The following is a 14,319-nucleotide window of genomic DNA, read 5'->3' as shown; positions in this document are numbered from 1 at the left end:
GCCAAGGAGGCCAGTGGCATCCTGGCCTGTATCAGAAATAGTGTGACCAGCAGGATCAGAGAAGTGATTATGCCTCTGCACTCAGCCACACCTGAAATCCTGTGTTCAGTTCTGGGACCCTCTCTACAAGAAAGACATTGAGATGCTGGAGCATGTCCAGAGAAGGGCAACAGAGCTGGGGAAGAGTCTGGAGCACCAGTCTTATGAGGAGGGGCTGAAGGAGCTGGAGTTGTTTAGCCTGGGGAAAAGGAGGCTGAAGAGAGATGTTGTCACTCTCTACAACAACCTGAAAGGGGTTGTAGGCAGATGGGGGTTGGTCTCTTCTTCAGGTAATGAGTGACAAGATGAGAGGAAATGGCCTTAAGTTTGGAAATGGCCAGGGACGTTTAGATTGGTTATCAGGGGAAATTTCTTCCTTGAAAGGGTTGTCAAGCCCTGGAGCAGGCTGCCCAGTGAAGTGGTTGAGGATCCTTAGAGGATTTAAAAGATGTGTAGCTGTGGTGCTTAGGGACATGATTTAGTGGTGGACTTGGAAGTTAAGGGTAGACCTGGTGATCTTAAAAGTCTTTTCTAACCTAAACAATTCTATGAGGCGTCATTCCTTGGGTTAAAAAACAATCCTTGAAAGAGTTATTAGTCTGCCTTAGATAAAAAATTATTCTAAGTAGCTCTTTGTGAAGATCTAAATGGTATTTGACTGAGCTGTCCATTGCTCTTGAGTCTAGACTCTGTTTTTGTGGGAGATCTGTCATCCTGTTCTTGCATCTAATTTTATTTTTCATCTGTGCAGGATAGCAAAATCAGCACCAGCATGCCAGTCCTGGATCTCATTGATGCCATTCAACCAGGATCAATCAAGTATGACCTCTTGAAAACAGAGGACCTGAATGATGAGGAGAAACTAAATAATGCTAAGTACGTTTGTGCCAAGTGGCACTTAACATGAGTTCTCTGTTCAGGCTTGCCTAACTCTGTCTTTGAAAACTGCTCTCTTGTCATTCTCATCTGGCACAACCTCAACTGAGAAATACTACCAGAGTTAGAAGCATGAAGGCTAGGAATTGGGTAGTAAAAAGACTATCAATAGAAATGAAGTGTGTAATGTTGTAGTTCCTGCTTTATAAATCCCTTGAAGGGATTAAAATCACTTGGCTTCACAAGCTCCTACTTTCCTATATTAAATTTAAAATTCTTTCAGGGATCAGGGAACAATGCCAACAATAGTGAGCTATGCAAAACAGTGATTAGAGGCCATGGTAGCTCTCTAGTCACATACAGGTGGAAGTAGCATATTTAAGAGAGAAAGGGGAGGTCAGGATTCATGCCTGAAAAACTGAATCTGTGGATATGGATATTGGGGTTTTCTTTCCCCTGAATACAAATGATTTCCTAGCAGAGAGTCATTTCTGGGGACATCTCCCTTTCTTTTTAGAGTTAAACAGATCAACTCCTGGTCTGATTATCAGTTTGACTTCTCCTCTCTCTGTTAAATATAAAAGAGAAAAAGATGACTGTAAGGCAATTCGGGTTGCCATCATTTTGGTAGAGACTTTTCTCACTGTTCTTTTTCACTTCCATTTCCTACCATCTTGCAATTCTATGTGTGCTTTTCTCTGTACTTATTTTCTTGATTCCTCTGCTGTTCTTTTCCTCAGTTCCCACCATCTTCTGCCCACCCTCTCAATGTTTCTCTGCATTTTGGGGAGAATTTCACAAATGTATGTACTCTGAAGTGGGAGGAAACTGGGATTTTCTAGGTTTTTTTAGTGGAAAAAATTAGAGAGAAGAGACAAACCCATAGCAGCTGTGCAACAGTGCACTCTGAGCAGGGAGATGGGAATGTCAACTTGCACATTCTGGGTATGACTGAAACAGAAATCCCTGAATGTTGATTTCCAACAGCACTGATCTCCACTGACATCAGCCTTCTGCTTCCTTCCTTTCAAGTTTGTTTATGCACAAAGACTGAGTCTCAGGAATGGAGAGGCAGTAAGACCAGAATGTGAGGATAATCTTTCAGGGGATGGGAGCCTAAATATTTCATACCAGAATTTGACCTGCAGTCTCCCATCCTGAGGGTAATCAGTGCTCTAACCATCAGGGAATACACTGTAACTTTTACTAGAAATTCAGTTCTTTATGAACCTATCTCACACATTCCTAGAGAAAGGTCTAACTTTGGTGACTCAGTAAAACCCACTCTAGTATTGATCATGTAAAACAGTTAACAGAGTCAAAATTAATGCTACTGCACTAATTTATGTCTTTATTTTTTTTCCTTTTTTCTGTTTCTTCACCCCTGCAATGCAGATATGCCATCTCTATGGCAAGAAAAATCGGAGCAAGAGTCTATGCCCTTCCAGAAGACCTGGTTGAAGTAAAACCTAAAATGGTCATGACAGTCTTTGCTTGCCTTATGGGAAAAGGCATGAAGAAAGTTTAAAGCACAAAAGACTTGTACTGATGCCTGTTATTCACCATTTAGATTCCCTCAAACTGGATGCTCTTTTCTGTATCAAAGAAATATGCAGGGTGCTCATGTTTTTAAGACATGAATGTTATACATGGTTCCAGATCATACAGAAGTCGTGTATTCACGTGTATCCAGGAAATATTTTGTTTTGAACAGTAATATGTGCTTAATTTCTTTACCTTATTTTCTACTTTGCTATATATAACAATTTCATATTCCTGAATAAGTTACCAATACAGAGGCCTAAATATATCCTTTTATTAATGGATACTGGGGGTTTCTGTCAAGGGTCACCTGGAGAAGATCTTTTCATCTTTGGGAATACAGACAGCTTTTAGGACTATGAAATGTTATACACTGCTTCTGCCTGAAAATGTCATCATGCCTTTCATAGCATTTCTGCCATACTTACCTTCACTTTGCACCTGGGATAATACAAGCGGTTTCCCCAAGCCAAGTCAGGTATTAGTGACTATATTTTTGGAATGGTAGGCTCCTCTTAGGAAATTCTTTTGGAAAGAGAGAAGTATTTGGTGTCTGTGATGTGTTGCTGGTATGTGAACTGAGCAGTACTTTTCTCTACAAGTTATGCCTCTGCCATCAGTGACATTACTCACAGGTTACATTACTGCTCACTGAAAAAAAAACCCCATACTGCAGCCTTGTCCTCCAGACTCTGGAACCTTTGCAAGAAACATTCTCCAAAGGATAATTCATTTTTATGTCATAACACATTTAAAACAAACAGATTGCAAAGCATGATAGAAATGGAAACCTTGTTAAAGAAACTAAGGAAATGTACTCAGTTAGTAGCAATACAATAAGAAATGAACCAAAGGGATACAGAGTGACATATTTATGTAGTCAGTAAAAATTAAACTCTGTTAACTTCACAGACTTGCACTCAAGGGGCTGCGGCTCTGATTCAGGAGAGCATTTAAATGTGCTTGCAGATGAAATACATACTAAAATGCTTCCCTGAACCCAGGCTAGGATCCTCAATGGGGCTAAATCAGCTTAGCTTGGCAGTTACCAAGGCACTGTCAATTTGCCTCAGATTAGGACCTAGCCCTGTCTATAGATAGTCAGTGGGATATATTTGCACTGAATCTCTTCTTTGGCATGAGACATTTACTGTTATGGCCTTTACATGGATTTTACTGTGGTGAAATGCAGAAGGAGGGAATTTTGCCTTAATGGAATCCCGTTGACACAGTCTCAGCTCTCTCCCTTTCCATCTCCTCCAGTCCATCAGAATTGCCTTAATAAAGAACCAATATTCAATGACGTAAGAAGTCTCTTCAAATAAAATGTTCTATAAAGCCAAATGTGTAGTCTTTGCTTCTAGGAGTGCATGTGCTAACAGGGAAGTGTGTATCATATGGCTGAAACAGAGAGAGAGTTAAAAATAATCTGTAGGCTTGCTAAGGATATGTCTTGTTAAGGATATGTATTGTTACCAAAACCACAGGTTACAGAGAATGGGAAGAGTTATTTCCTAGGCTGTTTTTGAACATGCCACTCTGAGACACTGCCAAAGGTGGGACAATGTGTGTGATCTTTCTGACTTGGCACCATGCCTGTCATGCTCTTCCTTTGCTCATGTACCCATAAACTTTGCTTCTTTTAAGCATTCTTAAATGTGCTGCCTTGTTTCTGCAGTAATGGCCAGATCCTGTTCCTGATCAGATCTGCCTGCCCTGTTCCTCTTATGAACCTATAAATTTAATACAGGATGGGAAAGGTACGGCATCCTAAGGCCCATTCTATCTGGTCACAGTATTTCCCAGTGTTGGCAGCAGAGGAGAACATCTCAAATGTTAAAAAATTGAAATGCCACCCCAGCTTATTGCCCAGGCAGGGGGAGTTAGCAGACTATGGCCTCTAGGTCATTCCTCCTGTTTTCAGATGTAGGACCCGCTGTTGCCAGAAAAGAAGGGTGGCACTGGGAAAGCAGCTGCTCTCCCCTTATGATTGACTTGGGAGTCCTGCAGAGAAAAACCAGAAAGAGGAAAGTGTGACTGCGGAAAATGTGACTGCAGCATCTTTCTTGGGTGGGATGACCATGTATTTTGTGTGTTGCATACATATGTGTGTGTTTGCAAACTGACGGGGCCATTTTTGGCTGGCTGGATGGTACAGATCTGAAAGGAGCATGTAATCCTGCCTGAAGACAGCCATGCTCTGGAATCCCCATGCAGGGAGATGGTGTCACCCCAGACTTAGGGGCAGTAATGACAGAGAAGTAGTTGACAGATGTCAAATGGCAGCAGTACCAGGGCGAGAGAGGTGGCTTTTCCCTTGATCCCAAATGAATGGAGGCATTTGCTTTGCCCAGAGAGTAGAAGGGATTTTCAGGCATTTCCCATTCACCAACCCTTAGCAACTCAGGTGTTTGCATAGCAGTAGGATTTTTAAAGAAGCCTTCTGAGAGAGGCAAGGAGAGGAGGCTTTCGTGCATCATACATTTCCACTAGGCAAGATGTAGGAATTCAGAAGCACTGGAGATTGAAAGCTGCCTCTACCTCAGGCTCTGGAGACGGGTCAGGTGATGTATGCTCTTATTTGAAGAATGTTTTGTGAAAGAGACTGCTTTTCCTCCTGCACAGCATCCCAGCACCGGAGCTGGGCACCTGCCACATATCCCTCCCTGTATCCAGTCCCCTGCCCCACGCTGCTTTTGGGAACACACTCTGAGCCCCAACCTGCAGCTCTGCAGAAGCGCTGAGAGCCCTGGCACCAGCCCAGTGCAGCAGGGAGAGCTAACCACGAGATGGCACTCACTCTATATGGAGTTCTAGAGACTGGCATGCATGAGCTCCATCAATGCACTCCTCTCAGAGTGGAGAAAAAATTCGAGACTTAATCTAGGCAAAAGGCCACACCTGCCAGTGTGCAAAAGGGAGTAAGTACTGTTGGCAGGGTTACTATAGTAAATGCCTTACCATGTCTTCATTTCTATTTCTGGAATCTCTCTTGAAAAATGAATCTGTCATGACCCTGAAAGTATGGGGCTGCATTCTGGTACAGGAATATAAATATTTTCACTTTTCAGTGCATCTCTGTTTAATTGGGTATTCTTGTTTATTTGATGGATTTGCAGTTTTGCTTTCATGAAGTGGTAGTAGCAGCCAGTAAGAAAGCTCCCAGCAGACACTTAAGGGGTTAAGCCTATGTCAAACATCAGCAAAAAACTCTACCAGGATCTGGAATTTTTTGCTGTTGCTTTTCTCCAACTTTTTCCATCACTCTTAGAGAAAGCAGCTGTTTTGGGACTCACTCCCAGATCAAACTGGCTTTGTAAGCACTTCCATTATTGGTTTTCATTGCACAATTAATCATAATTTTCAATGCGTCAAAAAGGCTTAGACATTCATATGAATAAAAATAAAGCATCCAGCAGTTAGAGTAACTGGGAGAAAAAAACATGAGGGCAATCAATGAACATGCTTCAGGGTACACTCTGATCACCAGATGGACTCAGAAGGAAATAGCCCCCCATAGTGTAGTAAAGCATAATTATGTGCATGATGGGGACTTTACACCTTCTTGTAAATCATCTATCCTCGCTAGAAATCATCTGTTCTGGCCTTAGACAGGGGATAGCAAGCAGTATGTCTGGCTGCTGTGTGCTCTTATACAGGCAAAAATACATTTCTACTTCCTCCAGAGTTAGAACTAAAGTAAACCTCCAACCTGGCATCACTTGTCCTTCTGACTGCAGATTAATTCTGTTGTGAGCCTAATCATAAATTTCAGGTCCTGGTGTCCTAACTGCCTAACTGAGCAGCAGCTTCAATCTGGCTTCTGCACAGAAAATAGGGCCCTGTCCCTGGCAGATGGCTGCAAAAAGCACACGAGCAGCACTGATCCTAAAGCAAATATTCAGCTACTGCTGCTTTCAGCTTGATAGAGAAATGGATCCTGGTGCCCCTGATCTTGAAAACCCATGGGCTGAGTGGATACTGTGACTACCCAGCTCTCTATTTTCTGCCATTTCTGACAGACTCCTCTACCTTTTGAAGAACAGACTTGCCAAGAATTTGGGAGCATTTTCCTTCAGCTGCGCAGCCATGTAAATCCAGTATTTTTCAGGCAAGCAGACAAGGCAATGAGCAAAGAGTAGCACCACCCCTGAACGCATGGCCCTCATTGCATGCTGTGTGATGAGCAACACTGGAGTGTTGCTCCTACAAACCTAAGAAACTGTTCATTATGCAGGACACAAAACAGGAGTTCTGTGTACTGGTAAGGTGACATCTGTAGACTTTGTACAGTTAAGTATGGGAAAACTCTGAGTTAGGACCAACATCACTTAAAAATTGTCTCATTTTGTTTATTATTTTATGTTAATCTGATGCCAAATTTTCATATTTTGTAGATTTTAGGAACACAGTAAATGTAATGCTGTAGATTTTAGTGAATTAATATTTAGCAGCTTATAGTATAAAGCCCTTCTATCTCTACCCCTGCTCCAGAACGGGCAGCTAAGATCTGCCAGCTATTTAGTCTCTTTCTCAAGATACCAGATTAAAGAATATCAGAGAGAACATAAACATGGAGCTGTGTGACCCAAAGCCCTGGAGAGTGTCCAAAAAACCTTTGTGTGCTGAAGAAGAGGAGGTGGATGAAGACAGAGGGTCCCAATGACCCCAGCCCCAATTCAACAGGGGTGGGAACTGGGAGGGGATGGAAGTGGAACTGGACATGTGGACAGTAGTGATTGGATAGATTATATTATAAAAGCTATAGAAATTAGAGCTTACACACGCACTCGTCTATGTATTCCTTAATGAGCAGGGTACTCAGTGGCAGTTCTTTTCTGCCATCACGAGAACTTTGTCATTCCCCTAATAATTCATTTGCTGCTCTGAAAGTAACATACAGCTCTGAGTCTTAGTTCTCACTGAGTAAAGTTACTATATTTTAAAGCACCGTTTTTCATTGAACTTTATTTACTTTTTGTGCCCTTATAACATTTTAAAGGCAACAGTGCTTTATGGGAAACCTAATTTGTTTCCAGGATGCAAACTACCATTACTATTACAGATTCATGATAAATTGTCCAAAGCTGAGAAAGGCCAGAATTCACACAGGCCTTGTGCTCACAGGTAATGCTATGTCTGAAATTTATGAAAAGAGCAGAAAGCTACATAAGCATGCATAGATGTCCTCAGGAAAGGCACTCATGAATCTAAAGAATTACAGCAATGGAAATCTGTAAATGCACAAAGCATGGAGGGCAACCCCACATGTTCACTCAGGGAATCTCCTGTCAGATGAGTGACAGGCATGGTGCTGCTTTGATTCACACAGGCAGAAAAGCCATGTCTTATTTGACAGGCACCTCTGGCAGACTATGAAACTGCCCTGGTTCTTCACTGCAGTTAAGCAAATGAACACCTCAGAGCACATGTTGGTTTGTCACTGAGGTGGGTAGATGGGAGGTATCTTGTCAACAACCCCTCAGTAACGTGCCCTCCCTTGATTTTGCAGCCCTGGAGCAGAACACTCTGCACATCAGAGTGGTGGTGGATAAGCCTTAGGAGCATCAACCTCTACATGCCTTCTCCTGAAGACCTGTGTTTGCCTGGGTGCTAGTGAAAGTGTCCTGCGGTTAAGTAACGTGCCAATGAAAGGCTCAATCAGCCGCAGCAATGAAAAGCAGCAGAGACAACTGAGGAGGGATGCTGGCCCCGCCCTAATTTCACTGATTGCTGCGTTGTCAATCACATTTGATAATAGGGAAATGTGGCATCAGTGTCCTGTAATTCTCAAATCCACATGGGGTAATGCTGCCCATGTGGTGATGAGACCTTGCTGAATAGTCAATTGTCCCTAGAAACTTCCCAGTTGCTGTTGCAGGCAGATTCTAGAAATACAGGTTCTGCTAATTTTAGAGGTTGTGAACTGTGCTAATAGGACCTGGACTATCAAAAGCCTTCTTGCCCTGTCGAGCTTTACAACATGTGGAAACAAGCCTCTGGTGACCTGGTGGTATCCATCTGGGAGCACTCAGAGGCTTTGAGCTTAGTAGAGGAACAAATTTTCACACAGTTGTTTCACTCTCTAGCTCTCATAAAAGCTCTGGGCAGGGGGATACTGAGCACTGTGACAGAAATCCCTCTCTAGCCTACACTGATCCTTTTGTGTGCACTTTGGCCGAAGTGAGCTCTCTGTAGGTGGCATGTGGAGCACTTTCCCCAGTGCTCAGTACTTCTGTTTGGAGTGCTCCTGTGGCTCTCTTTGACATCCTTTGTTTAACAAAATTAAACCTGCTTTGCAAGACACTGGCAAATAAATCAGTATGTACTAACAAAAAGAAAACATGAGTCACTTGGTCAACATGTTGTTTGGGTGGTGGTTAATAATAGACCTTCAGGAAACAGAGGTCATGAGGAAAGTGTTTAAACAGTAGAGACACCTCCTCACCCAAAACCATGCATACACTTACTGCATCTTTCTCTCTGCTGGCCCTGGAAAGCTTACTAGCAAGGAGAATAAAATAAAAATAAATAAATAAATAAATAAAATAGATTGGCATAACTGAGTCCTCAAAATGCTAAGCAAACATGTATTTTCAGCCTCTGCTCATACCTATCAGCTATAATTGAAACATACTGCCTGTCTGTACAGAACTCACCCAGGGACAATAAGTCTGTTTCCTCCCAAGTTAACCCATAATTTTCTAGCACATGTAGGATCTGATTTTTATATTTGAGAATGGCATGAGGGAGAAATGCCAAAATCACAGAAATTCAGACATAGTCCAGATTTTTCTTTCCTGGTGGTTTCATGAGCTGCAAAATTGTTTCCTGAATGAAATGACAGAGGTTGGTGACATTGGCCATGTATGTAAATGATCACAGTGTCCTACAGAGATTAACTGGTTCATGAATAAAGATGAGGAGCTGAGGTGTGCAGGGAGAAATCATTTATCAATTATATGCCTTGGAAAACTGAAAGATGATGCGGCCTTAACGGCTGAATGGGTTTGAAAGGGGGACTTGTAAATTGAGTTCTAATTCTGTTCTGTCACATTCATAATAAAGAGCTGTTACACTAATTGCATCCTTGTGTGGTTCATGAGCAACGGCACTCAGCTGCATTGCACAGTAAGCAACAGACATCAGAGTTTAGTCTTTTGCTTCATGTGGGAGGGATGCTAACTAGTTACCTTTGGCCTCATCAGTAATGATAACTCACAAAAAAAGGGGAAAGAGCCTATAAACGTTTTTCAGATTATTTTGCATTTGAATCTGAATTGAAAGAAACAAGGACAGTACAGGCTTACTTGGCTTCTGTGTTCTGCGTCAGTCCCATGGATGCATCAGCACGATTACCCATCCCTAGAGGGACTCCCTGATTAACAGTTGGGAACAAGAGGATTCCAGAGGATCAAAACAATAACAGAACATGCTAATCCCAAACAAGGAAAAGGATCTGAGGAATGTGGCTGCTGATAACCGCTGGCCTCCCCTCCTTCTGCCCCTTCTGTGTGCTTATTAACAGGTTCACTGTTACAAAGAGAGGGCAGCAACCTAGCATGTGCTTCAGCACACGCTGAAATACAGACTCAGATCTGAGAATCTTGACACAGGATAAGACTTGCAATTTAAAACCTTGTCGCTGGATTCTTTGCAAGCCCCAGGATCCAAAAGGGTAGCCACTTTTAGGTCCTGATTGAGTTTAGAGGAAATCCTGTGACACTTGGTTGCTGAAAACCAAGGGTGCCACTAATGGAAGTCTATGGAGATTGGTCAGTGGCAGTGTAGCAACTGCTCGAGATCCCCTGGCTGCAGCAGTTCAAGAAGTTTCTGCTATGATTTTGTATGTTTTATATGATAGCTTTCTGGGGTCTGGCTTTCATCAGAAAGAGCAGCTACAGAAGCCCAGAATGATGGCCAGCCATGGCCCAGCATCTCAGCATATGCTGGTGCAGAGGGTGCTTGAGCAATGAAAGATACCCTGGCTTAGCAGGGACACAGGTGCCTCTTCTGCTGTCACCTTTTTGAGCACTGACATCTTAAGCCACCACACAAAGATGTGCCAGAGTCTGGCCTGGATGAGGTACAACACCTATGCTGTGTCCAGAGGACAGTGGTGTTACTACACGCGAATGTGCAGAGGGAGAGGAAAGACAGCATTCGTCCAAAAGAGCGAAAACAACTCTTTAGAATTGCCTTTAAATTGTGATTAAACTTTTAAAAATGATATAATTATGGCAGCAGGAGGCTACATGTACTGCCAGTGTGAATTTTCAACAGAGAAATGAAAAGACAACTTTGTTAATTATCTGCTCTGAAAACCAAGATCTGCTCATTCCTTTTTAAAATAAAAGCCTTTGCATTTTCTAAAGCTGCTCTAAACGTTAACAGAAACCCACTCAAATGAAACTGTTTCCCGTTACTGCAAGGCTTTGGTCACATCTGCTGTGGTAAGACTTGCAAGCATAGCCCATGGTCTACTCAGTGAAGAAGGAATAATTAATCCAGGTGTAGCAAGACCTTTGAACTCGTAATTTTTGATCAAGCAGCTCTTCACCAGGGAATGCTGACCCAGCAGCAGCAAAAAGGCTTCCCAGAAAGGATCAGTTTTGATGAATTTCCCAATTAGAGAAAAATAAATTTGTTCAAGAAAGAAAGATTTCAAACTTTCTCAAATTCAACTAAAATCTCCCCTTACAACAGGGGAGTTTTCTAAATTCAACCTTATTTCCTCTAGATCTTAAAAAACAGAGCATAGAAATGCAAGTTAGGTTGCAATAAAATTATTAAAAAGCCTTGAAAAAAAATCAAACAGTTGAAATTATCAAAATGAAATGATTTATTAATTCAATTGTTTCTATAGTTGCCCTTCACAGTGTTTTTTAAGGCTGCATTTTAATTTCCAGAAATACTTCCCATGTTCTCAGAAATTCTTGAAGGGTATTGTTAACTACTGCTGTAGGCAGAGCAAGTAAATCTTGACTTATGACTTTTATAGCCTGGAACATTGCATATTGCTTATGACCATAATAAGGACCTGAACTGTTCAAGCTGAGGGAGGGAGATATACAGAATCCATGGGATACATTGGAACAAATGCAGCCTCCTACCTCCAAGTGACTCACTCCAGCTCCAGTGGCCATGAATAGGACCAGGTGCTTCGTCACCCTCTTAGATGTCTACAGGAGGTCACAGATGAATTGCTCCCCAAAAATGCCCACTTCTCTGCGGTACCTATGTAAGCAGCATGAGATGGCTTGCTTAGGTATAGCAATCTGCAGTGGGGAGGGCTAAGATTAGAGGAGATGATTCCCTCTTTCTAAAGGATAAAACAAGAAAGTAGGGGGCATGTCGGTCTAAGTCAAAGGACAAACGATAACCTCTAATAGCTGGGTGGAAGCAGGGCAGTTAATGCTTATGTTTGGTCCCTGAATACATTCCTACCCCTTTCTATTATGCTAACAGGTTTTTTTAAACTGGGCACACTTAGAGTGCTCCTCAGCAGCTTACAAGGATTTGGGATAATCAGTGTATAGCTGGCTGTTCATTAGAACAAAGATCAGCACAGTATAAACAGATACTCCTGGGAAAGGAGACTGAACTGACACAGAAATTCTCTTTGTGTGTGAAATGTGCCACAGCACAAATACTTTTGCAATGGCAATACTTTTGCAATGGCAACCTCCACGCTTTTGGAAATCAGCTTACTTTATGGAGGTGCTTGCTGACCAGGAATCTCGTTTTAGGCAACCAGATTCAAACAGTTTGGCTGCTGGTGCTGGGACGGTGGTGCTGGGGTGGAGCTAAGGGCTCTAGTGAGTGTGGAGCTGCCATTTAGTAACTCAAGGATGATGACCAGGCACGGTGAGGAGGATGTTGACTTCATTGTTTAAATACTAATGGAAGGGGGGAAAAAAGGAGGAAGATGATAGATCCAAATAAGCCATGTCAGCACAAGCCTGAAAGGCAGTGTGTTTGTGGCCCACCTTGAGTCTTAAGAACTCTGAACCTTTCTGACAAGCAAGAGGCACGGGGACATACTTTTCTTTCTCCTGGCCGGTCACATCTTTTATTTTTTGTTTATTTTTAGATCTTTCATTCTACATTTACTTTTCTGTTATTGTGTTTTAACCCGTGCTGAGCCTTAGCCCCAAGACTCTGATTTGTGCTTCCCTCAGAATTTCCTCTATTGCTGTTAGTTTCCTCAAATACCAATTTTTTTCTTATTTTTGTGCAAAATAATTCCATTGCATTCCAGAAACCAAAAAGCAAGCATGAAATCAGTAGCTTCCAAACACTGTGTAAACTGTCTCTTTATAAAAAGCTGGAGAACCCACTGGAAAAGCAACCAACATCCAAAAATATTTTTCATCTGCCATTTGTCCAAAACTTTTTTCTCAGGTAGCTAACAGAAAGTGTTCCCTTCTCCCACTTCATTAACACTTTAAGACATGCAGATACGATCCTTTTCTTTCCTTCAATACCAGCAGCCTGGCTTGATCGGCTTCTCAATCTCTTCTGTTAAACCTATCTCAGTAGATCAAATTTTTCTTCACATTTGTGCTTCAGACATTTCCAGACAAAACAGTGTCTGGATGACCAAGTTTCCTGTCTTTTATTCTATGCTGGCAGCTTCCTTTTTCCTGTGTGAGGAAAGAGCATCTGGTTTAAAAATCAACCCTTGTGGCAGAGCACTGTCCACTGCCCTTTCTGGGAATGGCCTCTGTACCCTACCAGAACTTCCTATTTGTTTGAACAACATCCAGAAGAGATAAACTAAGAACTACAAAATCTAGTTAAGGTGTCAAAGGTATAGCTTCCCATAAGCCTTTTTTCCTCTGTTTCTTTGGTGTCTGGTTTGTCCTCAAATCCAGTTTGGGGATATTCAGTGTTAGTGTATTATCACAGAGATATTAACCCCAGGGTACTCACAGGGGGGCACAATTCACCTCTGCTGTCACATAAAACTTACCTATCTGGCTTCTTAGGGCAGGTCTGCATTCCTGAATTAGAAAAAAAAAAAATCTGGGACTGCATTTCAGTTCCAAAGCCCTGATTGCTGGCCTAACTGGAGAACTGGCTCTGGTCCTGACCACTCCAGAGTTGTTTTAGAGGATGTTGGTGGATACAATCTAGTCCACATTATAGAACTTTAGCTTCAGGGCTTGTTCCTAGGCATTTTTCACTGAAGTGTATAGATATAATCCTAAGATAAAAATAAAAAGCATCAAGTAATTTAGTTCCCCCATTCACACCCAGGTCTTGGCTCTGTGGAGTCCCCATTGTGTGGATGTTGATTCACTCCTCAGTCCTCTTCTGGAATGAATTCCCTCTGCAAAAATAACATGTTATCTTTCTGGGGGCCACTCACCTGAAAAATCTTTTATATCAGACAATCAGTCTGATTCTCTCATTCTGCATCTATACAACATGCTGAGCCAAGAGCTAATGTTAGGATGGATCTGATGCTGGAGATGTAAAGGAACTATTTTCCTCCTCATAAGGCTGCTATTGGGATATTTTCTAACAGATGCCATTCCTGAAACTGTTAAACTGGTGTATGGAATAAGAAGACTCAAACCAGGATAATAAGCTGTGTCTTAGTCAAGTTCAGATTTACTGTTCAAGCATAGAACATAGATGGAGATCATCTATTCTGGACAAGTCAAATTCATACCGCTTTTCAGCATGTCCTGTCTGGACAATTGTGCATAGAGATATGGGAAACAAATCTTGGAGCATGCAAAAATTAGTAAAAATGAGATGAAGAGTCATTTGTACTTTTTCTTGAGAAGTATGGCATATGGAAAATACATGGATATCAGAACATCACAGAAACATATGTCCCACTTGCTACTT

General features: G+C 42.0%; 1 protein-coding gene across 4 annotated transcripts in view; it reads left to right on the top strand.

The window, feature by feature from the left end:
- LCP1 (lymphocyte cytosolic protein 1) overlaps positions 1-3,801 on the top strand; it is a 50,614-nt gene extending 46,813 nt beyond the window's left edge. For all 4 annotated transcript variants that reach the window (XM_071551003.1, XM_071550994.1, XM_071551014.1 and 1 more), the window contains exons 15-16: positions 791-915; positions 2,311-3,801. In XM_071551003.1, coding sequence (XP_071407104.1) covers positions 791-915; positions 2,311-2,443 — 258 coding nt within the window. In that variant the 3' untranslated portion in view covers positions 2,444-3,801. The remainder of the gene's footprint in view (positions 1-790; positions 916-2,310) is intronic.
- Positions 3,802-14,319: the final 10,518 nt, after the last annotated feature.

This window comes from Pithys albifrons, chromosome 1 (assembly GCF_047495875.1).
Source record: "Pithys albifrons albifrons isolate INPA30051 chromosome 1, PitAlb_v1, whole genome shotgun sequence".
Lineage (NCBI taxonomy): Eukaryota > Metazoa > Chordata > Aves > Passeriformes > Thamnophilidae > Pithys > Pithys albifrons.
Note: the sequence above shows the minus strand (reverse complement) of the source record. Positions and strands in the feature narration are given on the sequence as shown.